This window comes from Heptranchias perlo, chromosome 19 (genome assembly GCF_035084215.1).
Source record: "Heptranchias perlo isolate sHepPer1 chromosome 19, sHepPer1.hap1, whole genome shotgun sequence".
Taxonomy (NCBI): domain Eukaryota; kingdom Metazoa; phylum Chordata; class Chondrichthyes; order Hexanchiformes; family Hexanchidae; genus Heptranchias; species Heptranchias perlo.
The window spans coordinates 6,391,101-6,419,013 of NC_090343.1; the positions used below are offsets into that span (position 1 = coordinate 6,391,101).

The 27,913-nt window shown below is 44.1% G+C and overlaps 1 protein-coding gene and 1 long non-coding RNA gene across 6 annotated transcripts in view; one reads left to right on the forward strand and one right to left on the reverse strand.

The window, feature by feature from the left end:
• gdf5 (growth differentiation factor 5) lies at positions 1 to 27,816 on the reverse strand. Its single transcript, XM_068000228.1, has 2 exons — positions 27,041 to 27,816; positions 1 to 1,297 (listed from the first exon to the last, which is right to left on the reverse strand). Exons 1-2 carry the CDS (start codon positions 27,543 to 27,545, stop codon positions 426 to 428), a joined length of 1,377 nt encoding a protein of 458 aa, XP_067856329.1. The 5' UTR covers positions 27,546 to 27,816; the 3' UTR covers positions 1 to 425.
• The window catches only part of LOC137335111 (uncharacterized), a 40,773-nt gene continuing 35,655 nt past the window's right edge, over positions 22,796 to 27,913 (forward strand). For all 5 annotated transcript variants that reach the window (XR_010966336.1, XR_010966339.1, XR_010966337.1 and 2 more), the window contains exon 1: positions 22,796 to 22,866. This is a non-coding gene — a long non-coding RNA (uncharacterized lncRNA). The remainder of the gene's footprint in view (positions 22,867 to 27,913) is intronic.

Consider the following 27,913-nt stretch of genomic DNA (forward strand, 5'->3'; position numbering starts at 1 on the left):
ATTACTTATCCCCCAACACCTTCTCCTGTCTATCTGAGTTAAGCAGGCAGTGATGGGTAGGTGCATTGTGCTGGTAGTGTGAACTACCGGTAGCACGTACTGTTTGAGTCAATCAATCAGATTCTTGGCTCCAAATCACTCCAGTGAACGGGTGTGCCATCCAGAGGAAAGCACTTTGGAGCCAAGTAATAAATGTGGTTGGCTCCAAAGTGGTTGCTTAGTTAATTTTGGAGCCAAAGCTGATGCTTGCTTGGCTTCAGCAGCAATTTAGTTTCGCCACCATAGAGTATGACTTATTACCAATGGCCTGTGGTGTCTTGACAGCAAATGACATCACCAGAAAACCAACTATGCCTGCAATACTCAATATGGCACAAGTCCCATATTTGTACCTATTACTGATTGCCTGGTAATTCAGACCAATGTTACCTGCAGCCACAGGACTCTACTACCATATCCTCATACTGTTTATAGACTACATTATTGGCAGAGTCTATGTACAAAATACTAATGGGACTTAGTTTTGTGGGTACACAGCAACTTGGTGGAGTGGATTCTGGGTCCATGGAGTTCATTAGTGTCTGGATAATGGCATGGTTTGTGGGTTCTAAGTGAGACCTGAGGGGGAAATCACAAACCCCCTCACAGTGATAAGCTTCATAGTCCAATGGAGCAATGATCCAGTCATCCCAGCCCATCTCCTTGAAATTCACATGGAGAGGTCTTCTAGTGCACCTTGGCTTGGCCTTCTTGCCTTTTGCTTGGCGGGATGTGTGAGGGGCTCTTCTCTTCCTCCTCTGGTTGAACAAGAATTCATAAACAGTCTTGTCATCCTGCCCAGATCTGGCTTTGACTTCATTGAAGAACAGGTCCCGTTTTTTGGTCCTACCAGACACCAACAGAAGAGCTTTCTCTTTGGTTTGGCGTCCCACTCTGCCAAAACCCAAGCTTCTTAAATCCACTGTCCTTCCTCTGTCCAATGCCTCCAGCTCAAAGCACAGTTGAGTCAACTGCTGCTCCTTCCTGGATGTTTTGAAGAGCTTCCAAATGTTGAAGACTTCCCATTTGGGCGTATCCAAAATGTCAACAGAGCGAGAGTCTAGTATGGTCGGCTTCTGTCTGTCTGCAGGGCATTTGGATAATCTGAGATTGTACACATTTCCTGGAGTTCGTGCCCTTCTTGGATCTACTGGTCGTGTCCTCAGGATTCGGAGCTCTGCCCCCAATAACCCTTCCTTCTCCATAGCACTGATGTTGAAGATATACTTCTGTTTCCTCACATAAGGGTGGCGATCATCTGAGAAAAGAGAAAATGAATTAGTTGATGCACAAAAGGAATCAACAGCCCGGTTAATGAAAAAAACATAAAGATCCCAATACAAGCACTTGTGAAGGCAATGGATTATATTTTAATGACGCTTAGAACCAAAATACCACATATTTTTCATTGATAAATAAGCTCCAGGAAATCTCTCTCTAATATTAACATGATGTGGAGATGCCGGTGATGGACTGGGGTTGACAATTGTAAACAATTTTACAACACCAAGTTATAGTCCAGCAATTTTATTTTAAATTCACAAGCTTTCGGAGGCTACCTCCTTCCTCTGGTGAACGATGTTCACCTGAGGAAGGAGGTAGCCTCCGAAAGCTTGTGAATTTAAAATAAAATTGCTGGACTATAACTTGGTGTTGTAAAATTGTTTACAATTAATATTAACATAACAGTGAGTTATTATGATCTGGAATATTTAGTTCCCACAGCCGGGGTTGGGGGGGCGGGGGTTGCGTAGCCCTGATAATAAAGGATGAGATAAAGACAGCACTGAGAAAGGATCTTAGCTCAGAAAATCAGGATGTAGAATCAGTATGGGTGGAGCTAAGAAAGAAGAAGAAGAAAGACTTGCATTTATATAACGCTTTTCACGTCTTCAGGACGGCCCAAAGCGCTTTACAGCCAATGAAGTATTTTTGAAGTGTAGTCACTGTTGTAATGTAGGAAGCGCGGCAGCCAATTTGCGCACAGCAAGCTCCCACAATCAGCAATTTGATAATGACCAGATAATCTGCTTCAGTGATATTGGTTGAGGGATAAATACTGGCCAGGGCACCGGGGAGAACTCCACTGCTCTTCTTCACAGTAGTGCCGTGGGGTCTTTTACATCCACCTGAAAGGGCAGGCGGGGCCTCGGTTTAACATCTCATCCAAAAGACAGCATCTCCAACGATGCAGCACTCCCTCAATACTGCACTGGAGTGTCAGCCTAGATTTTGTGCTCAAATCTCTGGAGTGGCATTTGAACTCATGACCTTCTGACTCAGAGGCAAGAGTGATACCAACTGAGCCACAGCTGACACAGCTAAGAAATAACAAGGGGCAGAAAACACAGGGGGCATGTAAACTACTTCCACCAAACAGTAGTTATAGTGTTGGACAGAGTACAAATCAGGAAATTAGAGGAGTATGTAACAATGGTAATGCAATAATCATGTGGGACTTTAATCTTCATATAGACTGGGCAAACCAAATTGGCAAATGTAGTTTGGAGGACTAGTTCATGGAATGCATCTGAGACAGTTTTCTAGAACAATATGTCGAGGAACCAACTAGGGAACAGGCTATTTTAGACCGAGTAGTGTGTAATGAGACAAGATTAATTAGTAATCTTATAATAAAGGATCCTCTGGGGAAGAGTGATCATAATATGATGAATTTCATATTGAGTTTGAGAGTGATGTCGTTAAGTCCGAAACTAGGGTCTTAAATTTAAATAAAGCCAATTATGTAGGTATGAGGTAGATTGGGAAATTAGATTAAAAGATATGATGGTAGATAAGCAATGGCAAACATTTAAAGATATTATTCATAATTCCCAACGAATATACATATCCTTGAGGAATAAAAACTCCACAGGAAAAGTGATCCAACCATGCCTAACTGGAGAAGTTAAGGATAGTATTAGATTAAAAGAAGAGGCTTACAATGTTGCCAAAAAGTGTAGTAAGCCTGAGGATTGAGAGGGTTTTAGAAATCAGCAAAGGATAACCAAGAAATTTTTGAAGAGGGAGAAAATTGAATATGAGAGTAAACTAGCAAGAAATATAAAAAACAGATTGTAAGAGCTTCTACAATTATATAAAAAGGAAGAGATTAGAGAAGGTAAACATAGGTCCCTTGGAGGTAGAGACAGGAGAAATTATAATGGGGAATAAGGAAATGGCAGAGATGTTAAACAAATATTTTGTAACTGTCTTCACAGTGTTCAAAGTAGAAGACTCAAAAAACATAGTGGGGAACCAAGGGTCTAATGAGAGGGAGGAACTTAAAGTGATTAAGATTAGTAAAGAAAAAGTATTAGAAAAATTAATGGGACTAAAATCCAACAAATCCCCTGGACCTGATGGCCTATATCCTAGGGTTTTAAAAGAGGTGGCTGTAGAGATAGTGGATGCATTGGTTTTGATCTTCCAGAATTCCCTAGATTCTAGAAGGGTCCCCATGGATTGGAAGGTAGCAAATGTAACCCCGCTATTCAAGAATGGAGGGAGAGAGAAAACAGGGAACTATAGGCCAGTTAGCCTGACATCAGTAGGAGGGAAAATGCTAGAATCTATTATTAAGGACGTAGTAACAGGACACTTAAAAAATCATAGTATGATTGGGCAGAACCAACACGGTTTTATGAAAGGGAAATCGTGTTTAACAAATCTATTAGAGTTTTTTGAGGGTGTAACTAGCAGGGTAGATAAGAAAGAACCAGTGGATGTAGTATATTTAGATTTTCAAAAGGCATTCGATAAGGTGCCACACAAGATTAGGGCTCATGGGATTGGGGGTAATATATTAGCATGGATTGAGGATTGGTTAACGGACAGAAAACAGAGAGTAGGAGTAAACGGGTCATTTTCAGATTGGCAGTTTTTGTAACTACTGAGGTGCCGCAGGGATTGGTGCTTGGGCCTCAGCTATTTACAATCTATATTAATGACTTAGATGAAGGGACCGAGTGTAATATATCCAAGCTTGCTAACGATACAAAGATAGGTGGGAAAGTAAGCTGTGAGGAGGACACAAAGAGTTTGCAAAGGGATATAGACAGGTTAAGCAAGTGGGCAAGAAGGTGGCAGATGGAGCATAATGTGGGGAAATGTGAGGTTATTCACTTTGGTAGGAAAAATAGAAAAACTGAATATTTTTTAAATGGTGAGAAACGATTAAATGTTGGTGTTCAGAGGGATTTGGGTGTCCTTGTACACGAAACACAAAAAGTTAACATGCAGGTACAGCAAGCAATTAGGAAGGCAAATGGTATGCTAGCTTTTATTGCAAAGGGGTTGGAGTACAAGAGTAAAGAAGTCTTGCTGCAATTGTATGGGGCTTTGGTGAGACCACACCTGAAGTACTGCGTACAGTTTTGGTCTCCTTACCTAAGGAAGGATATACTTGCCTTAGAGGCGGTGCAATGAAGGTTTACTAGATTGATTCCTAGGATAAGACGGTAGTTCTATGAGGAAAGATTGAGTAGAATGGGCCTATATTTTCTGGAGTTTAGAAGAATGAGAGGTGATCTCATTGAAAGATACAAGATTCTAAGAGGGCTTGACAGAGTAGATGCTGAGAGGATGTTTCCCCTGGCTGGAGAGTCTAGAACTAGGAGGCATAGTCTCAGGGTAAGGGGTCGGATATTTAGGACTGAGACGAGGAGGAATTTCTTCACTCAGAAGGTCGTGAATCTTTGGAATTCTTTACCCCAGAGGGCTGTGGATGCTCAGTCATTGAGTATATTCAAGACTAAGATCGATAGATTTTTGGACTCCAAAGGAATCAAGGAATATGGGGATTGGGCGGGAAAGTGGAGTTGAGGTCGAAGATCAGCCACGATCTTATTGAATGGTAGAGCAGGCTCGAGGGGCCGTATGGCCTACTCCTGCTCCCATTTCTTATGTTCTTATGAAAAAAAAGACATACATCACGCCCATGAAAGCTGTTTTGGGTCTGTTCCTATCTATGACCACCAATACTGGCACTGCCTTATCATTCGACTCATGAATAAAATATGTGAGAGAGCAAGAAAGCAATGAGACAGAAAAGGAGAAAAGGGACTGTGAAAAACTGTGAAAAGTCTCTAATAATAATTCAACCCACATCCCCACAAATGTTAGAACATTGAGTCTATATACAGCTCCGTTCGCAATATGTGCAAACATACCCAGAAAGAGTTGGGAAACAAATAAGTTATTAGACAAGTGTGTTTATAGGAAAACTAGGCTTAAAAAACAAGGTGACTGGGAGGCCAGGGAAACATGGGTGGTGCACAGGGATTGGGTCACACATGTACAGAATCTTGCTCATTGCAATGCTGAGGAGTTAGCACGTAGGGTGGGGTTTACATAAAACTTAGACACCTTGATTATGTTATTTAGCTGCAATGATTGGCTAGCCTTTTTTTCTATTTGTTTTCTGGGTGTTTGTGTCACTGGCAAGGCCGGCATTTATTGCCCATCCCATGTTGCCCTGAGAAAGTGGTGGGGGGGCTTTCTCTTGAACCACTGCAGTCCGTGTGGCATTGGTGGTGGAGGAATAGGAATTAAGTAAGTGATATGTGTAGTTATTAAATAACAAGCACTTTGACGTGAATTATAAGGCTTCAAAAAGATGCTGTAAGCTACCAACTTAGTTGTTGTAATGTACAGAGTCATCTGAACCCCTTGGCTGGATACTAGCCTTAAAATCATTCCCAGCCATCCACTGTTTTTGATATATATCAGACAGTTGCTTGTAATCCACTATGAACTGAATTGACTTAGGGGTAATTTAGGTTCTGTCGTGCTAGCCACAACATGATCAGGTCCTATATCAGAAATCAATTAATACTCTTTGTCATGTGCAATGTACGCTTGATGGATCTATCATATGGATTCTCATATCGGCTGCACTTTTTTTTTAAAGCAAAGCAATCAGCAGAAGTTGTGGAATAGCCTATATGTGCATTGATATAGGAATTTGCATAACAGGAAATTGTTACTGGAATTAGAATTTAATCATGGTCCATCCATCAGTGCACAGTGCCAACATTTTGTAATAACTAATGGCTGATTTACCTAAAGGGGAACGAAACCGTAGGGTGAGTACTTTTTATTCAAAGTACTCCATTTTCTTTCACGCTATCTGGAGCTCTCTCCCCCAAAAAAGCAGTTGGGGCTGGGGGTCAATTGAAAATGTCAAAACTGAGATTGATAGATTTTTGTTAGGCGAGGGTATTAAGGGTTATGGAACCAAATGGGTAGATGGAGTTAAGATCAGCCATGATCTAACTGAATGGCGGTACAGGCTCGAGGGGCTGAATGGCCTACCCCTGTTCCCATTTTCCTATGCTATTCTACAAAACTCTTTGTGGCACAAGGGCCCGCACTTGGATTAATCCAAGTAATGGCCGGCTTTGGGGCTTTCTGGTTGCTATCCAAAAACAGGTCTCTGGGCACAAAGATCCAGGGGGACCTGTTAAATAAAAAAAAATCGTCACTTGCCTTTCCAGGTCCTTTGTGACCTTGTTGCTTGCTAATCTCAGCTTCTCCAAGGTGCAAGGCCCCATGCCTGCATCTACCAGGTGGCCTTTCTAATGAGTGTGCAAGCAGGAAATCCACAGGAAAATGAGACTAGAGGCTCCTCCCACTTCACATGCAGGGCTGTATCTACTTGAAACATGACCACTCCCATTCAGGCAGTTCCCAGGAAATCCCATGGCAACTCAAAGGGTGTGGAGACTCAGTGTAATGGGTCTCCATCCATCTTTTTCAGCTTTGTGCCTGGGAACTGAGTATTCTCCTCCTCTCCCCCTCTGATTCTTTTGCCCATCACCTTAAATCTGTATCCTCTGGTTACTGACCCTTCTGCCACTGGTAACTGTTTCTCCTTATTAACTCTATCAAAACCCTTCATGATTTTGAAGGCAAAGAAAGTTAGCCCTAAACGTTAGCCATTGGGAAAGAGGTTTCTATTCTGAAAGATATGACAGGGATAAGTTTTCCGAGACTCTGCTCCCACTGTGGAGTCTCGCTCGACGGGAGTGACGAATGGAGAATCGGGATGTGGAGCTCAGCACACCCAATTGTCGGCACTTCTAATTTACCGACAATTCATTTTAACAACAGAAAATTGGGAGCTCTCCGATTGGGTGTGCAGGAAATCAGGAGCACCTACACCCCTCCCTCGATTCTTCAATCAGCAAAACTTTTCACCAGGAGCGGAATCTCAGAAAATTTACCCTAGAATGAGGTGTAGTGATACAGTACAAACACTGATAGATGCTCCTCCCTCAACATCAGTTTGAGTATGTGCATTGAAAGATATTCCCTTAACAACAGTGGTTGAAACGTGGAGGCTGTAAGCTGTAAAGCTGAGAAACACTGCCTGATCGTCAAATTGTTTTTAAAACCTTAGTATATCACGTTGTTCTTCCTTGAAAGATTCAATGCTGGATTATTAGGGGCCCCAAGGACAATATAATTTAACACCAACACTAAAAGGGTTAACTAAATGTGATCCCCCTGGAAACGACAACCCTTACGCATTATGCGCCTGGATGCTATGGTGACCAGTGGTTTAATTTTACAGAAAGCTATCCTTCCCTGTGGTGAAGTACTCTATTTTACAGGAAGACACTTTGGTTGAAAAGGCACAGTTCACCAGTAAAACAAACTGGTGCCCATTTGACACAGAACTGCAGTCAGTGATCGGTAATGAGGCTGCAATTCTCGGAGGTGACATCAGCAGTGAGGCCTGTTGGCTGTAACCCGCTGGCTGTAAAAGTACTACTGGGGCAATCTGCACACATTCCAGCATTTTGGAATAATGGATCTGCGGGAGAGAATTAGAAAGGCACTACCACAATCTCTGAGTGTTTTCAGATGACGTCACTAACCACAAAAGCAAACCAAGGGAACAATGCAGAATGCACCGCATTGTGTGGACCATTAACTGAGCACTGACTCCGGGCCAGTTCTTGTTTTCTGCTCTTTGGGTGTTGCTGCGATTGGTACAGTCCCTAAAAACGTCCCCATTAAGATGTTTGCCATGGTATCCCAGTGTGTTGTGGTAAACCGCAACTCATGGCCTTTGTGCAATGGTCCAGTGCCATGGTAATACTAGGCGTTCATTATAGTTATACAATTACTTTGGTTTTCTTCACTGTCAGCACAGTATTGATTTTAGATCGTGGATTCTGAAACTAGAAGGCTATTCAAACATCCAGCTCCAATATATGGGTCTCATTTTGAATTCAACAAGGCTACCCCCTGTACACTCTTCCTCATCACTGCACCTTCACTGTGTTAAGCTTAAGGCTTAATGATCCATCTTATTCTAACCCATTCAAAACTGTGGATCTCCGTATTTCCTTTAACTCCTTGCTCCAATGATCTATAGGTTTGGCAGCCCCTTAATCATTGCTTTATGAGTTACTTCACTTCTTTCCTACTGTTTTCAGCCTTCCTGCTGTCCTGCACTGTACGTCTTGGCCCTTCACCTCAGTTTCTCAATCCAAAAAATAATGCATTCCAATTTGATATAATTCGTAGCTACTGAATGTGCTAGTGACATCTACTGGCAAAGCGTCAAGTTGTGTTGGTTCATTATACAATCATAGAATAATATAGTGCAGAAGGAGGCCTTTCGGCCCATCGTGCCTGTGCCAGCTCTTTGAAAGAGCTATCCACTTAGTCCCACTTCCCCTGCCCTTTCCCTATAGCCCTGAAAATTTCCCCCTTCAAGTAATTAACCAATTTCCTTTTAAAAGTTATTACTGAATCTGCTTCCACCACCCTTTCAGGCAATGTGTTCCAGATCATAACAGCTCGCTGCGTAAAAAATGTTTTTCATTCATTTTCATTTTTCATTAAAAATTATACTGATGGTCTGTCTGGATGGATATGTTAGATCGTATTTTCCTCTGTGGTATGATTGCTACTGGAAGTGTAGCAGGGTAGGGCTTCTAACTGCACTATCACTGGCAATGCCATAGTTTCCAGCATCAGTTTAACTTGAATGTTGTGAGCCTGCTTCAAGCATTGCAAATGCTTCTGGTTGGAGCTTGCCAGTGGCAGCTTAAATGGGCGGACATCAACAGAAGACTTTTTTGCTGCTAATCAGAAATAGCTGCTGAACACAAATGTCAGAACAGAGGCCCTCTTCAGAACGGATAGAAGTTCCACAGCAGAGAAATGGAAGGGGGTAGCCATGGCATGCCATGCCAATTCCACAATGTGGCATAAGGCCAATGCTGCAAAATGTTTCATGGCCTCACCAGGTCAGGCAAGGTAAGAGGATCAACCATACCATCCAAGAATGCACTGTACTAAACATGTCTGCCACTTGCAACCATCTTCCCCCTCACTGTGTTAAAGGGTCAGCTTGCTCAGTGTTAGCACTCTTGCCTCTGAGTTAGAGGATTGTGGGTTCAATCCCCGATTCAAGGCTTTGAGCACATAATCTAGAGAGACACTTCAGTGCAGTGCTGAGGGAGTGCTGCTTTGTTGGACATGTCGTCTTTCAGACAAGATGTTAAACTGAGGTCCTATCTGCCTGTTCACCTCCTAATCCTATGGCACTATAAAGAAGAGCAGCTCATTCTAGCCCATCTCCTTTTTCTCTTCATGTCCTGGCCAACATGCATCCCTCAACCAATACCTCTAAAACAGATTCATCGATTCTTTATCTCATTGCTATTTGTGGGACCAAGCTGTGTGCAAATTGGCTGCCATGCTTGCCTACATAGCAACAGTGACTACACTTCAAAGGTAATCGATTGGCTGTGAAGTGCTTGATGTTCGTAGGAGGTGAAAGGCGCTATATAAATGCAAGTTCTCCCTTTCATACAAATGCTTGAATTGCTTATCATCAATGCCCATAAGGAAGCACAGTGCCCCTTACACCCCTAAACTTTCACTCACATCACCCCTGATATTCGTCCCACATGTGGCTCTCACGGAATCTAATTACTAGTTTCATGCACCTTTCAACATACCCATTAAGGCCCGCACACTGGCACCTGGGTTTGACTGCATCTCACTTTCACTTTTTAGAGGGGAAGACAGACCATGACAGCAGAGAGAGGTGGTGGACCCCCAAACTCTGCCCCCTTACCCCTAAGAGAGGGGAAACATTGCAGATCGCGGGGGGGGCGGCAGGCCACAGTGGGAGATAGAGAAAGAGAAGTAGGAGGGCAAGTGCCTGTTGCAAGTTCACGATCATGTCATCCCTCGTAATGAAAGTGACACTCTGCTCCGCAGCAGCTCATTCTAACCCATCTCGTTTTTCTCTTCCGGATGTGCCCAGGAAGCGGGGGGAAGGAAGATGACCCAGGCCCTTTCATCCAATCCTACCAGCATTTCCTCACTCACACCGGCAATCACACTCTCCCTCCCAAGCACCAGGCCAGAAGACATCCACCTAGTGGGTATTAGAGAATGAGACAGAGGGGAGTGTATTGGGCAAAGCACACAGAGCTTTGTTGCATCAGATAATAGGCAGTTAAGTCAAATAATTCATTGCGTAAAATGCTTTGAGCTCGCACCACTACAGAAATTGAGCTAAACTGGTATTGCCAGTGTAATACAGGTATTAAACACTGTACCTAATTCAATCACAATGGCTGTTCTCTCTTGTGAATAATGGATCAGGAAAATGGTCTAAAATGAATTTGGCTGGCAGAAGGTTTGCTTGGAATCGTAGAGTTTTACAGCACAGAAGGAGGCCCATTGCATCTATACTGGCACTTTGAAAAAGTATCCACTGAGTCTCATTTCTTGGCCTTTCCATAAACCCTTTCAATCTTTTTTTCAAATATTCATCTAGTTCCTTTTTAAAAGCTATTATGGATTCTGCTTCCGACACTGTTTCTGGTCAGACATTCCATATCCTAACAACCCTCTGCACACAAAAAAAATTCTCCTGATCTCTTCATTCTTTTGGTGATGATCTTCAATTTATTCTGTTTGGTTACTGTCCCACTGACCACCTTACCAAAATTCTTCATAATTTTGAACAGTTCTATCAGATCTCCTCTTTAACCTTCACTGTGCTAATGAAAAGAGCCTCAGTTTCTCTAACAAAAGCCTCTCATTTTAGTGAATCTCTCCTGCACCCTCTCCATGGCCTTGATGCGAATGGAGCACGTGCAGCATTCCAGGAGTGTAACTGGACTCCTCTTAGAAAGGTCATACAAGGCTGGCAACGCGTAGCTGACTCAACGCAGAATCCCTGATTGACATTTTATCCTACAGAGTAGTACACTCAGCTTCTCAAAACGTTTTGGAGTTGAAAATCCGTTGTGTGACATTTATAATAATATTGGCTCCCACGCTCGTGTGAAATTTAAATTTAACAGCTTTGTTAAAAAAATTCATGCAAAAATTCATCACTCAGCAAAATTTTAACCCCTTTGTGTATCATACTTTTCCCTGTTTTAAGTTGTTTTCTCTGCCAAATCCATAGGTTCTCTCTCCAACGTACAACATACATCATGCAACACTCACTGGCACACAGAGTAGTTCAGAGTGTTGAAGGACATCACACTCAACACTTATCAACGGCTGGTGGCACTGGCTGAGATCTAGGAACAGGTCCCCAGTCTGACTTCAGTAAGTGGTGCACTGCTGGGTGAGGGGGAACTAAGTAACAGCAACAGCCTGCATTTATATAGCGCCCGTCATGCAGGAGAGCACTTGTGTGAGGTGGGGGCCGAGTTCTTCACGTGTGAGCCTGGACTATTAATGTCAACAGTGATAATTCTCACGGTGCTGGTGTGTGCACAATGGGTGGGGGGAAATATCACAATCGAGCTCAATGCTTCCCACATCTAGATTTCCAATAGGAATCAACAGATGGCAATCAGGAGCAAGAGGTTCTGCTGTGGTTTCTTTCCCTTCCCTAACTCAAGAACACCAAGGTCAATTCTATCACTCCTAACATTATCCCAGCTGAAATTAGCTATCTTAACGCAGATCAATGATTAAACCTAGGAACCTCATGGTCTGAATGGATCAGTAACACAACACGAAGTGCATATACTCACTGCGTTCTGAATTTTTGACTGATAGATTGTTGATGGTAAAAACACAAATGTAAATTACAATGAGCAACATCAGTGTGCAAACATGTCAGTATCAAATTCCTCGCTCTGCTATTTTAACACTTAGCCATTGATAAAAAAAGTTTAATGCCTCCATTAAAATAGCATAGGGATATGACAACATCGTTCACTGTAACTTCCAGATCGTTATTAGCAAAGTTACTGCCATCAATGTGTGTGTGTGTGTGTGTGTGTGTCCGTCTGTCCTTCCTTCCCATGGGGGAATTCCCTATTACTACTCACTACCCAGGCTCACACATAAGGAATAAGCCCTTTGGGACGAGATTGATAAATATAATGGGGTAAAATTTCTGTCGGGATTCTCCCGATCTCCCACGGTAACTTCTGCAGACACCCCGGAGAAACAGTGCAAATGACCGTTGAAGCCCTTTCTCTGAGGGTTTCTGCCGACCTTCTGCCGAAGTTACCGTAGGAGATCAGGGCGAACCCCATGGAAATGATACCTCATTGCTTTCATTTATCTTTTTTTTAAAGAGATAAAAGATTTAAAAATGGAGAAAAATAAAAAAAATCTGTGAGGTTTATCAGTCTGTACAGTAATTGAGAACATAAAAAATGGAATGAGAAGGCCGTTCACCTGATCAAAGCTATCCGTAAACCATGTGCAGCTTGCCCTATTCTGGACTCTACCCAGAAACCATAAATATTTATATACTGGCATTCAGCAGTGATTACAGGGGGAACATTTCCCATGGACATCATTTATTCTTTATAAACCTGTTTATGATCTCACTAATAGTACTGCACGTAGAAAGCTTTCCCCATCTTCTTTACCCAGAGAGCGGTTAGGATATGGAACTCGCTACCACATGGAGTAGTTGAGGCCAATAGCATAGATTCATTTAAGGGGAAGCTAGCTAAGTACATGAGAGAGAAAGGAATAGAAGGAAATGCAGATAGGATTAGATGAAGTAAGGTGGAAGGAGGCTAATATGGAGCACAATCACCGGCAGAGACCAGTTAGTCCGAATGGTCTGTTTCCGTGCTGTAAATTCTATGTAATTTTGTTTATTTGTGCCCGGGGATGTGGGCGATAATGGCAAGGCCATGCATATTGCCCACTTAGTTGTTTTGAGAAGGTACTGGTGGGCCTTCTCCTTCAACCGCTGCAGTCCTTGTGGTAATGGTGTTACGTGGGGAAATTCAGGATTTTGACCCGGAGATGACGAAGGAACGGAGGGATAGGTCCAAGTCAGGATGGTGTGAGACGCTTGAGGGGAACTTGGGAAGTGATGGTGTTCTAAATCAGCAGATTCAAAACTAATGGTTTGCAATCATTAGAAATGCTACACCTGACCCCATAACCATGTGATTGTGCCCAAAGTTTGATTGCCCTGGGTATAATGATCCCTCACTGGTCTGTGTATGTTCAAAATGCAACATAAATGCTGAATGTCTGGAATTGAATTCAACAATTTTTTTTTAAAAAGTAGTGATTGAAGATTTGATCGTTCACTTTCAGCATTTAATCTGACTCCAGTGCTGTGAAATAGAGCTTCAATAAAAGAAAAGAACCAGAGGCGACATGATGAAAAAAATTTTGACACAGCGAGTTCTGATCTGGAACGCGCTGCCTGAAAGGGCGGTGGAAGCAGTTTCAATAGTAACTTTCAAAAGGGAATTGGATAAATAATTGAAGGGAAAAATTTTGCAGGGCTATGGCGAAAGAGCAGGGGAGTGGGACTAATCGGACAGCTCTTTCAAATAGCAGGTACAGGCACGATGGGCCGAGTGGCCGCCTTCTGTGCTGTATCATTCTATGAGAAAAGAGACCCGTGTATTGTAATGTTTCTGACTTTTAAAGGAATAGTACTGAGAGATAAAATGACTTGCAAGATACGGGGGGGGGGGAGTGGAATGGCAGGCGCTCATTTGCACACAATATCAGTGGCCAGAGTTTTGTGGGAAGATCTCAGGAACGTTCACATGAGGATCTGAGGGATTACCCTGCGTGCAGTTGCTTTCAAGAATCGGCGGCTGGAATTCTGAAATTGCCTGTTTGCCAAGATAAAAACAGCCACTGCTGGTCACAGCACTGGTGGCAAAACATTCAAGCAACCACAGAGCCACAAAATCGTGAGTGTACAATTATTGGAAATCGTGATGGGACCTTAGAGTTCTCCCCTCAACACAATTACTCAAAAACCAATCTTTATGACTTTATTATTTCTGCCCTTGCACCCTCTTGTGTGTCAGGGAAAGCTCCTTACAGCCTCTCGAAACAAACACCGCCTGTATGGCCAGGTCCCCATAGTAGGGTTGCCAACTCTGGTTGGACGTATTCCTGGAGGTTTCATTGCATCACCTTCCGCCCCCGCACTCCTGCCGTTGGTTGCCCGACACGTCTATCCTCACGCACTCCACCTTCCAACGGCCAATTGGAAAGCAAACATTACCCGATTGGATGATTCTTGACTGTCAATCAGTTAAACAGCCTTTCCCCAGCCCTCCTAATATTTTTTTATAACTAATAAAAATGTTCCAAGAAAATTTTTTTAAAACATAATTTTTAATGCCGCTATGATTTTTCTCCCAGGTGTTGCTGGCAGCAATGTCCTGGAGATTAATCTGTAATTCCTGGAGACTCCAGGGCAATCCTGGAGGGTTGGCAACCCTACCGCGCAGCAGAATACTGGCAATGTTGTTGGTGCTTTACCTCAGAGGCCCTTCGAAACCCACCCTGTGAAGTGGAGCTTAGGCACTGCCTTGATTATACTGCCTCTGGAGGCCACACTGTAACGTGAACAGCTAACAGACTGCCATGTCGTCGATACCTGATGATGTCTCACTAAAGGATTAATGATTGTAGTGTAATTACTCCAAGTTTAGCGAATGATAAATCCACAGTTGATTGCCAGGAAATAACAGTCAGCTTGTAATATAAATAGATATTAAATACAAGGTACTAAAATTTCCTGAAATTCATTCTTAAAAAAATAAACCTGCTACGCTGCAATCTTACAAGCCCTCAGGTCAGGAAACCTCCTCTTACATCACTGCCACTACTTACATCTATGAATACCAGGAGGTACATAGCAATGCACTGGCAGGCAAAGAACACTAAAAGCATGAATAAGGACTCCCTCTCAGTGAATTCAAGGTGGTAACTCAATTCTGAGTTTCTCCAATTCTGGCCACTTGTGCATCCCCGATTTTCATCACTCCACCATTGGTGGCCGTGCCTTCAGCTGCCTCGGACCTAAGCTATGGAATTCCCTCCCTAAATCTCTCCACCTCTCTCTCTCTCTCTCTCTCTCTCTCCTCCTTTAAGACACGCCTTAAAACCTACCTCTTGGACCAAGATTTTGGTCACCTGTCCTAATGTTTCCTTCTTTGGCTCGGTGTCAATTTTATTTTGTCTGAATACACTCCTGTGAAGTGCCTTTGAGACGTTTTACTACGTTAAAGGTGCTATATAAATGCAAGTTGTTGTTGTGGAGGTCTTTAATGTCATCTGAATCCCTCAATATAAATAGATCATGGAACCAATGAGGGCGGCAGGAGTGGCATTTGCCTTGCGGGAGCCCTGAGCAAAAGTTCGGTTTGGGGGCCCTACGTTTTACTAGACAATGATACTAACCACCACCAACATAATCTGGTGACAAATCCGTGCACGTACGATTGTGAGAAAGCGTGTTTGCAACAGGCAATATAAAAATAAATGACAAAAAGATCAGGGATTAGCTAGCATCATTGAGTAGGTCCTTTCACTGGATCGTCTTGAGGCCTCTGACTGGCTCGGAGCTGCATACAAGTTTAACAGTCCTAACACTGCCCCTGGAGGTGGGCAAAGTGGGGGAGAGGGGGGCTGAGTATCACATTCAGCTGCTTTTTCCTCCCCCCCCCCTCACCGAAAAATAAATTAAAGTGCTTTTGTTTGAAGTATCATGGATTCTACAGCTCTTGAAATTTATCCCGAATGTTAAAAATCTAATATTTAAACAGGTAAACTTCCTGTTTCTTGCTGACGGTTCCTTTCCCCACCCATGAGGCTTTACGCAGGATATAAATGGCATTGGTGATGATGCTATTTGCTGCTATATACAAGCTCTGTTAAAAGGGCATCGCTCACTCCTCACTGGTGGTGCTGTCTTTTAATGTCCTGCTACACTAGTAATGTAATAGCAGTTCATTGTGCTTATTTTGCATAATTTTATATATGCCTGGAAATTACAAGGTGCAATCTCATCATATGAATGCATATGGTTTTGAAGTAAATAGATTAATGCCTCCATCAAAATAATGCACAGAGCAATTTAATACACATTAAGGGGTAAATTTCCCTATTCACCCAAGCGGTAATCTGTTGGGAATGGATTGCCGCCCATTGATTTCAATAGAATGAAAATCAGCTATTCCACAATGGGAGGGCGACCCATTCCACGAGATTGCCCCCAAAGTGGTGAAGGCGAAAATTTACCCTTCAGTGTCCCGACGATAATATCGCACAATGCAATTTCCAGGCTTCAGGATTTTCTTTTTTTCCCCAATTTATCTTTTTGTTAATTTTTGCCCTCATCACAGTGAGGAATGTTACAGCTGAGTAAAAATTTAAGGTCCTTCCCACCTGAACACCCAGCGTTAGCATCAAATTCTCTCAGGAAGGGAATAGATTCTTTCCAGGTTGGTACATTAAACAAGTTAGATAAGGAGAGGAGAACAAGGAGGGAATCAGCATAAGCTACAGAAGCACAGAGTTAGGTTAGATGCCAGGAAGCTCTTCTTTTGCACCAGTGGTAGCTGGGTTGATGGGACAGTGATATAAATCACCATCATCTCCTGGAGCTTGCTTGATTGCCCATGGGGGGCCAGAAAGGAATTTCTCAGAGTTCTGTTTTTCTAAATTGGTCAAAAGTGTTTTTTCTATTTTTTTGCCTCTCCAAGAGAATGAGTGGTTGCATGGAGTTAGAGGGGTGGGTTAAATAGTCGACAGAGCAGGCTTGATGGATCAGCTGGCCATTTCCTGGTCTTTTTGGTATGTATGTTTGTAACTATGGATGAGATGCAGAGTGGAGCCCCTCTGCTCTAACAAGGTCCCTGTATCCCAACCTCAGGGAGCATTCCTAAAGCACCCGTGTGACACTTCATTTTTCACACAGCAGCCGTTCAATAGTTGCCATCATCTGAATGGGACTGTCAATTTGCCCTGAGCTGCGTGCAGTTTTGTGCTGTGTACTTGTACCTACTAGGAACTGGATCGAGACATCACTCCAATCTCATCTCCTGAGAGAGGGGACCATCCCCCATCAATCTGGGCTTGATTTAACCTCAGACTCCCCTGAGATGAAAGGATACTGTGCTAATTCACTATGTTACTCAGTTCTGCCATCCTTTTCCCCCAAGCAACAGCAATAATCTACAGGAGCAACTGCCCAGATAGTGATTAGTTTTAGGATCCAGGCTGATTCTATTAACTGTAGCTCAACTCTCGCCCCAGTGTTATTACTGAAACTAAAATTAAAAGTCATTTGCTCATGGCAGACATAATGGCTTTGTCCTGTCCATAGGGAAATGGCAAAATCCAGCATTTTGGAGCACTGCAATTTGCCTCAGCTACTCTGGGCCAAGTGGAAGAAAATCACCCAGGATTCTCTCCCCCGATCACTACTGAATGACACCTACTGGAGGCATGCAAGGGTGAATGTCAACTAAGGGACGCAGTAAGGATTGGCTGTGAAGACCTCCAAAGTTGAATAGCCCCAACGACAATCAATGTCTAGCCGTCACGCCTGAGAAATAACCACTTAGCCGAAGTACCGGAGGGGCTACCTGGCAGCTGTAGTGAGTCACTACCTATAGGAGAGAGGAAGTTGGAAGAAGGTCTTCTGAGACCTTCACTGTGGCAACGCCGCACTTTAAAGACGACATCCAGGTTTCAGGGCAGGGCACGATAATTGGGGGGGCAGGGGGAGCGGTATCCCTGTCCTGTAGCTTCTACAGATCTGCCTCTATTTTACCAAATTCATCATCTAACTTACAAGGATCTGTTTGTTAAGAAATATTACACGAAAGAAAAGATGAATGCATTTTCTAAAGAGGAAAATGAGTTTCAGCTCTGTGCTGACATTTAAAATATACACACAATTCTGGATGGTGCAGAGTGAGTAATGGGGCTGTCATTTTATCCCCGGGTTCAAATGATGTCATAAACCACGAGAAGGAAACTTAGAGAAGCTGTCTGAACCCTGGCAACCTCATTATTCAGTCAAGCCATTCATTATTATTCTAATGTACATCCACAGGTCTATAAAATAAATCATTGCACACGTCAGTTAAAAATAGAATTGGAGCTTCCCAATACCACGGTAAGTAAAGGGTCTGCCACACACCATCGAGCAAATTCACCAATCCCACCGTCGTGCTCTGCCTGAAGGGAGTGGGGGTTGGAGATAGGATTACAACACTGTAGGCCTAATTTTCCCACTTGCACCTCCCTTTGAGAGCAGCTCAATGCTGGGAGCACAGAATCGCTTCATTTACCTGTACAATCCATAAAGTTGCAGGTTCAATCACCAGTTTTACTGAGTTAGCTCCCCTCAGCTGGGCTAATAGCCGGGGCACTGCAATTAGCCTCTCCATTCCTAGGCTAGGGAGGGGAGGGAGAAACCAGCCAAATTTTCGGCCCCTTGATTACTATGGAGGAAATGACTCCTGCTGGGATGTGCTTGTGTATGAATATCCATGTGAACAGGCTTGTACTCGGCTGTGACGCACGCCTGTGTGAAGTTAGCCTGCCAGCTCTCACTGTCCAGGCTCACACATGAAGAATGGCCTGTATTGTGAGAGCTGATGGCCACCTACGGAACCAGAGTTAGCACCTTGAGGAGACACAAAATTGGAATGATACTGTTTGGAAGCAGAGAAACAATTGGGGTGCTGCTACAACAGAATGAAGTTATAACTCAGTGGAGAGTATAAGAACATTATTCTAAAAAAAAGTTAAAGGGAACTGAGTCTAATATACATTGCGCATAAAATAATGTAGAGCTATAGATTAAGATGATCAAATGATGGAGCAATGTTGGCTCCAGTTAGGGTCAGGGACATATGATCTATAAAAAGCAACTAGCCTGATCTGGATAATGTAGTTTGGAGTTTAGATAGATATTTGGGGGTTTTGCTTGACTATCTTTGAGATCAGGGAGAAATTTTGCAATATTCCCTCAGGAAATAAAATCAGTAGAGTCCATGACAGAGCAAATTTTATATAAATTGTTGAAGGAATGGGCTTGATGGATTAATCAGCCTTTTCTTAGTCCCTGCTTCTTTAGTTCTTATTTTACAGATAGCGACTAATAGCTGATGGCTAGTGCATTCTTCATTACTGCAGATCAGGCTAGTTGCCATCTCAGCCATTAAACCTGGGACCATCCTGGTCTGCCCGGCTCAGTTCCACACTGCTATGAAGGAGGGAGGGTGAATATTGGGGTTATTCAGTTAGGTGTTATTTGCTCAGTTTCCAGAACGCCATGCTTTGAAAGCCTTTGCTCCTGGGGTCACCGGCATGAAGTGAATAGTGTCCAATGCAATTGGCTAACTCATGGTGTAATCACCCTACTCATTGCATCATCGCATCCTTCTGTGTTTATAAACCAGGTGAAGGATCTTGAGCTCCTCCCAGTGGTCTAAATGCAGAGCAGCAATGACAAAAGGCTCCGGACCGGTTTGTAGCACAGTGTGAGCTGGACAAAGAGGGGGATACAATACAAAGTATGTTACCAGAAATTAGAGTGTTACCCTTGTGAGGCTCTTCCTTTAATATTAACGAATGGGCTAAAATTGGGCAATAGTTGAGGAACAAGTCATGATTGTGTTAATGATTAGTTATCCCACCAGTAGTCAATTAGGCAAGCGATAAAGCTAAGCGTTGAAATTGATTCTGATGTACTAAGACATGTGAACTGCCCACTGAACACATTACTGCCATGGATTTACAAGTTATGGCCCTTTGTTTTTTTATTTATAAAGGAAAACAGAATATGCAGCAGACCGGTCAGCATCTGTAAAGAGAAAAGACAGATTATGATGTTTTGGGGGCCCTTATCTACAGTTGGTTATATTTTCCAGTGCTGCTTCTGATCTCTCTGACTTTTCAGCAGTGGCTTTGGGGCAAAGTGATACTCTGTGTCCGATATATGGTTGGCATCCTGGTCTTCCAAATTTTTGAATAGAAGATTAGACGCTACATTGAGAAAGTTACCACTGTGGTCGGACTAAAAATGACTTAAAATATTATACACTGTAACAGGTTGACCTATGATGCGTCCACTGCTATCCTGTGGTGTGACGTGTCACAAAGAATTTTACAGCACAGAAGGAGGCCACTCGGACTGTCGTGCCTGTGCCAGCTCTTTGAAAGAACTGTTCAATTTCGTGCCACACCCCAGCTTTTCCCCCATAACCCTGCAAGTTAGTCCTCTTCAAGTACATGTCCAATTGCCGTTATCCGTGGGTACCCTTGGCCAAGAACATGCCCAAGTGTGATCAAAAGACACAACTCACCACAGGGACCTTTAATAAGCCTTCTATGTTAATTGGGATCTCTTCTATAAACATCTCAAAATAAGTAAAGGCCACAAGAGGGAGCAAAAACTGCTGTTAGATTTTAAAATCTTTCCCAGCCAAACCAAACCTTCCTGAATGCCTTCCCTTTTTCTAGTAGGGAATAATGCATCAGGTAAATGCTCTGAATGAAGTTGTACCGAGCCACATGGGGCAGGAAGATCCAGGTTCCATCCTGGGTCAGTGCTGAGTTAGTTGATCTCAGTCAAGCTGGTTATAGGGGCACTACAATTGACTTTAGGTCCCTAGACTAGGGAGTGAAATATCAACTAAGGATCCTACCCAGTGACCCCTGCTGGAAAGTGCATGTTAGCAGATGTCAAATGAGAACAGGATCAGGCTGGTGCCACTCACAGGAGACCAGCCCACTGACACACACACACACAGTGTAGGCTTAAATATAAAGAATGGCCATTTGGCAAGGTGATGTACAGCAGCTGGTGCCCAGAATGAGTAAGCATGTCCAGGAAAAAAGGGGGAGAAAATTGGACAGGAAAAGCAATAAAGAAAAATCCTAAAATCATTGAATACATTAAGAATTTACAGCACTACTGTTACTGAGCAGAACACTAGCATCTATGGTGAACTATATATTGAACAATGAATGAGAACGTGTACATTTATCGCAACATATGAAAGTCGAGTTTTGAATGGGATGAAGCCAAGAAGCCCCACAAAAATCTGGATAAAGACACATATCTGACACATTCGGGTTAAAAGTGTATTATTGTCTAATGCTTCTAATGAGTTTTTTTACACTTATTTAAGTTACCATCTGCAAATGTTTTTGATTTTCTCCCTGCCTCCGCTGAAGGTGCTGATTCGTGCTGGGATGCAGATCCACACGTGACAGCTTCCCTCTGCCATCACATCCAAGTGGCCATTCTTCAATATGTGAGCCTGGACAGCGAGTGTCAGCGGGCTCATCGACCATGGGGGGGGGGGGGTGGTATGGGTCACATCACTGCCCCATTCCAACCGTGCCCTCATGCACCATCCCCACTGCTCCCTACAGTGCCCTGACAGGATGAGATAAGCTGAGTGAAAACGTGCAATTCTTGCAGGACCTCCATCGGTCAGCCTTCTGTCACCCGAACTATAAATCTAGCACCCTGCAAATCTCACGCTTTAAGGAAGCCTCCCAGAGGATTTGAGTTTACAATTTCCATTTTAATTACACGAGAATCAGGATTTTTGCTGGTGTTTTGAAGGCTCACATTCCTAAAATGGTCTGTTTTTCTTCCAATGAAAATGAAAACCAGCGGCCTTGCCTATGATTGGGCTGCCAAACCCAAGAATTGGGACCTTTTTCTTACAGTGCCTGGATAAATCAAAATTCCATTCTTATTACATGGGATTTTGGTCCTGGTTTGGGATAATATTCAACAACAAACAACTTGTATTTATGTAGTGCCTTTAAAGCAATAAAACATTTGAAGACATTTCACAGGAGCGTTGTCAGATAAAAATTTGACACTGAGCCACGTAAAAAGATATTAGGACAGGTAACCAAAAGCTTGGTCAAAGAGGTAGGTTTTAAGGAGCGTTTTAAAAGAGGGGAGAGAGATACATAAGAAATAGGAGCAGGTGTAGGCCGTACTGCCCCTTGCACCTGCTCCGCCACTCAATAGGGTCATCACTGATCTTCTACCTCAACTCCACTTTCCCGCCCGATCCTCATTTCCCTTGATTCCCCTAGAGTCCAAAAATCTATCGATCTCAGTCTTGAATATACTCAATGACTGAGCATCCACGGCCCACTGGGGCAGAGAATTCCAAAGATTCATAGCCCTCTGAGTGAAGAAATGTTTCCTCATCTCGGTCATAAGTGGGCGACCCCTCATCCTGAGACTATGACCATTAGTTCTAGACTCTCCAGCCAGGGGAAACAACCTCTCAGCATCTACCCTGTAGAGTGGGTTTTCCATGAGAAACCAGTGGCCTTATAATACGGCTGGCTCCAAGTAAACACCGTGACTTATCCCAACTCGACTGGAACCCATATGGTGGCTGGTGATCCCTGACAGGTGAGGCACAGGTGCGCATGCCTAACCAAACCGCCGGGTCGCCATAGCAACGGGTCCCTTCGCGCCTGCGCGGTGCGTTCCATCTTCTTCGCGCCTCTCTCTCTTTCGTTATCAGAGGAAAGCTAAAGGTAAGGAAAAAAAAGGGAGGGAAAAAAACAGGGAGCAGATGGAAGGAGGGAGAGGGAAAGAGTGAGTGAGAGTGGGAGAGAGAGAGAGAGAGAGAACTGGCACTTTGGTAAAGGCAACTCATCTTCAACTCGTTCGTCCCTCAGGCTATTCTCACAGACTAGGCCTCTCCCTCAAACCCGACCCTCCCAACCACCCGGCTTCCCCCTCCGACGCTCACCTGTCAGCCCATCTTGTGGAATCTCACTGCCATCACCGCCACCATCACGATGTGGCCCTCGCCCCTTCTCTCCCCCGCCCCGGGGGGGCTGAGCTCCAGCTGACAGCGACCTGACGCCCCAAGCCCCGGGGCTCGCGCATGCGCACACGAGCCCCAGGTGAGGCGGTCAAGCATTAACCACCTTCCTTCACTGTCTAATGTCCCCAGCCCAGAGATGCACATTTTCAAACCCCCACTCCCCCACCAAGGACATGACTTTTATGGTACTGAAAATCAAAAGCAAACAAAAAACACACAAAAAGAGTCACTAAAGGAAAAAAAATCACATTCAAGTTGAGCACATGTAGCTTTATGTTTGCACACAAGTTTGTTTTAAAATATATTCCCTAGGAAAAAGGCAACCTTTGTTTTTACTTTACAAACTGTGGCATTTTCAGTGCTAGCCACCCTCGGTGTTCTTTCTATGGAGGCTCAGCTCTGTGCAGCAACAGCTTCCTCCGTGAGGACACAGCTCCTCGCACACAGTTTCAAATTTAATTCGAATCCAGGGAAGCTACAAGCGCCCCAGCGTACGGATAGATATATCAGCACTTGGGTTAAACATTCAAGATCTGGAAAAGACGGTGTGAACCTATAAGAGAGAATGGAAAGGACAAGCCTGGCTGAGCTAAACGCTTACCATCTGCTGCACAGAGGCGAGAGTTCGAGCATCCTTGCAAAGTGACCCATTTGGGCGGGGGGTATCATTTAGTGTTTTAAGTAGATAAGGGTTTTTTGAAATGGGGGGTGGGAAGAGGTCAGTTTGAGTGCGATTATTTTTTAAAAACTAATTCCTGCTGTTAAAAGGCCTTGTGATTTGGACGAAAGCAGCTCCAGATTATTGATAACAACGTTTCGAAATGATAAACCCTGCAGTTGGCTGTGTCTTTTTTTGGAGTTTTTTCAAGCTTAGTAAAACTTCAGCAGACACTGGGCTGTGAGCTCCAGCAACCGAACCGGACTTGCCATTTACCGCTGAGGGGATACACCGCGTTCTAGGAGCCCATCATAGCAACCTGTATTTTATTTCTTTAATCGATTAGTTCAGTCCCTAGCCGCCGATCAGTATTCAACATTTAATAATTTCGGAGATGTGGATCGAATCTCGAAGATACTGGCAAAGAGGACCTAGAGAGCCAGCAGATTATGAACGTGTCCAGTACCCCAGTGTGTATCACATACAGAGTGACTCATACACTAGTAGTTAACCCTTTCAAAGACGATTTTCTTTTTATACAAGTTGTTTCGTTGGTTTATACTAAAAAAGTGGTTTTAAGATGGATTGTTGTAAACCTCACGGCAGTAAAGATGCCCATCGGACGAGCTGCTCTGTGTGGGTTGTTATGGGGGGGGAGGTTGTTAGACTGAATCAGATAATTGGCAGAGGCTGACTGGACTCCTCACCCTGAAGGTCTCCTGTGCTTTACCTACCATGAAAATTCGACACCAAACCACATAAAGGGTTAGCATCTTTGAAAGTAGATAAATCGCCAGGCCCGAATGAAAATGTATCCCAGGCAGCTAAGAGAAGCAAGGGAGGAAATAGCGGAGGCTCTGACCATCATTTTCCAATCCTCTTGGCTACAGGCATGGTACTGGAGGATTGGAGGACTGCTAACATTGCACTGTTGTTTAAATAGGGAGAAAGAGATAGACCGAATAAATATAGGCCAGTCAGTCCAACCTCGGTGGTGGGAAAATTATTGGAATCGATTCTGAGGGACAGCATAAATCGTCATTTAGAAAGGCATGGGTTAATCAAGGACAATCAGCATGGATTTGTTAAGGGAAGGTCATGTCTGACTCACTTGATTGAATTTTTTGAGCAGGCAACAAGGAAGGTCGATGAGGGTAACGCGTTTGATGTAGTGTACACGGATTTTAGCAAGGTCTTTGACAAGGTCCCACATGGCAGACTGGTCAAAACAGTAAAAGCCCATGGGATCCAACGGAAAGTAGCTAGTTGGATCCAAAATTGGAAGCAAAGGTTGACAGGTGTTTTTGAGACTGGAAGGCTGTTTCCATTGGGGTCCCGCAAGGCTCAGTACTAGGTCCCTTGCTATTTGTGATATATATTAATGATTTGGACTTGAATGTAGGGGACATGATCAAGAAGTTTGCAGATGGTACAAAAATTGGCCGTGTGGTTGAGAGTGAGGAGGAAAGCTGTAGACTGCAGGAAGATATCAATGGACTGGTGAGCTGGGCAGAAAAATGGCAAATGGAATTCAGTCCAGAGCAGTGTGAGGTAATGCATTTGGGGAGGGTAAACAAGGCAAGGGAGTACACAATAAATGGGAGGATACTGAGAGGTGTAGAGGGACAAAAGGGAACTTGGAGTGCATGTCCACAGATCCCTGAAAGTCACAGGACAAGTAGAGAAGGTAGTTTAAAAGGCATACCGGATACTTTCCTTTATTAGCCGAGGCACTGAATTTAAGAGCAGGGAGATTATGCTAGAACTGTATAAAACATTGGTTAGGCCACAGCTTGAGTACTGCGAACAGTTCTGGTCACCACATTACAGGAAAGATGTGATTGCACTAGAGAGGGTACAGAGGAGATTTATGAGGATGTTGCCAGGGCTGGAGAATTTTAGCTATGAGAAAAGATTGGATAGGCTGGGGTTGTTTTCTTTGGAACAAAGGAAGCTGAGGGGAGATTTAATCGAGGTGTATAAAATGATGACAGAACTGGTTAGAGTGGATAGGGAGGACCTATTTCCCTTAGCAGAGAGGTCAGTGACCAGAGGGCATGGATTTAAAGTAATTGGTAGAAGGATTAGAGGGGAGCTGATGAGAATTGTTTCACCCAGAGGGTGGTGGGGGTCTGGAACTCACTGCCTGAAAGGGTGGTAGAGGCAGAAACCCTCAACTCATTTAAAAAGTACTTGGATGTGCACTTGAAGTGTCATAACCTACAGGGCTAAAGACCAAGTGCTGCAAAGTGGGATTAAGCTGGATAGCTTTTTTTCGGCCGGCACGAATATGATGGGCCAAATGGCCTCCTTCTGTACCGTAACTTTCTATGATTCTATGAAGGAGATATTAGGACAGGTGACCAAATGTTTGGTCAAAGAGGTAGGTTTTAAGACATAGGGATTGTTAGACAAAAAAAGACCAAGATCCATCTAATTTGCCTTCTACCATCCTGGCAGTCCCACGATAATGGAGTTGTTGACTAATCATAGCAATCGATCTCTATCAGTTAGTCTCCAACAGACCCAGACATGAGGTGAGGAAAACCCCCAGTGGTGGAGAGCTTTGGGAACCATAGGTCCAAAGTCACCTGTTCCTCCCGAGCAAGTTACACTCACCATCCCGATCTTTCTCGAAATTCTTTTGATGAGTTCTCTTGGTCCTCCCCTCCTCTTCCATTTTCACTTATCACTAATTCGAACCCTTTACCTGTTGGGAGTCCCTTATACAACAAAGTTGCTTCTATCTATCTATCGGTGCCCTGCCACACAACTCGTTTCTATAAATTGCAAATCAGAAACTAATGTTAAGAATTAGATGTGACAAAAACCAACCTGGACTCGGGCTCCGAATCTAACGCCGGTCCCTGGTCCCCTCTCCCTACCTACCCCAGAGACAGCCCCGAATCCGGAGGCTGGTTTGTGTTTAGGATGAGATTCACCGGTGGTGAGTCAGCAGCCTCCGTGTGTGTGTGTGTGTGTGTGTGTGTTTTTAATCACAAAACATCGCCCTCTCTTCCCCCCCAAAAAAGAGACCTTTTGTCAATTTCACAGTGAGAAATTTAACCAGAGGAAGGGAAATAACGGGACAAAATTGTAGTTGCTTAAGTGTGAACCTCACCCCCCCCCCATTAATGATCAGATCCGTCCAAAGCTCGGCCGTATTCCCCCCACACCCACCCACCCACCGACCTCTCTCCAAGTTCACTTGGACTCTTACCTTGTCCTTTATCCACGAAGCTGGTGATGGTGTTCGCCAGCCCTGCCGCTTGCTGCAAGCTGCCGTTTAACCCACTCCTCTCCGCGACTGACAGGGTTCTGTACAGGAACAGCATGTAATCGTGAGGGGTCACCTGGGGAATCCCAGTGTTCTCCTTCGACCTTCTCGAGTTGGTGCCCGCTCCTCCCTCGGCTCTCCCTTTCTCCACCTTGACGCTCCCCTCCCCAGCCCTTGGGTTCCCTTTCCTGCTCCCGGAGATTCCTGACCTAACGCCTGCGGTCCCTCTCCCAGCTCCTGGGCTCCATCTCCCAGCCCCGGGGTTGGGCGCCTTCCCCGTGGGGTTCCTTTTGCCTGCCCCAGCCCCGAGGAGCCCCTGGCGGACCCCGGCGTGACTCTTGCCGGCGCTGCCGGAGTGGCCGATGACCGCCGCCGAGTCTGAACTGGGCAGGTACCAGAAACAGCTCAGATACCAGATGAGAAGGGTGAGATTTCTCAGTGCTTCCATGCTCCGACCTCGCCGGGGACAAATTCTGTCAGATCGACTCCAAGCTGCGAAGGCAACGGCTCCCCAAACTTCCAGACAAACTTCTCCAAAACTTTCCTCCGAACTTTATGAATCTGTCCCATAGTGGAATTCCGCTGATTACAGTAATCCCGGACTCTTTCAGCCAGCAAAGGAACCAGAGAGAGAAGAGAAAAAAAATCAGATTCTCTTTTGCTAAGCTTCCTTCTTCCCTTGCTCCTTTTCTAGCCCAAGAGGTGACTCAGTCTTGTTTAAATCCCAGATCCAAGAGGCAGAAATGGCGTAATCCTGCCCAGCGCCCTCTCTCTTAAAAACTTCCAAACTTTGAATCATTTCCAGTAAAAATATTT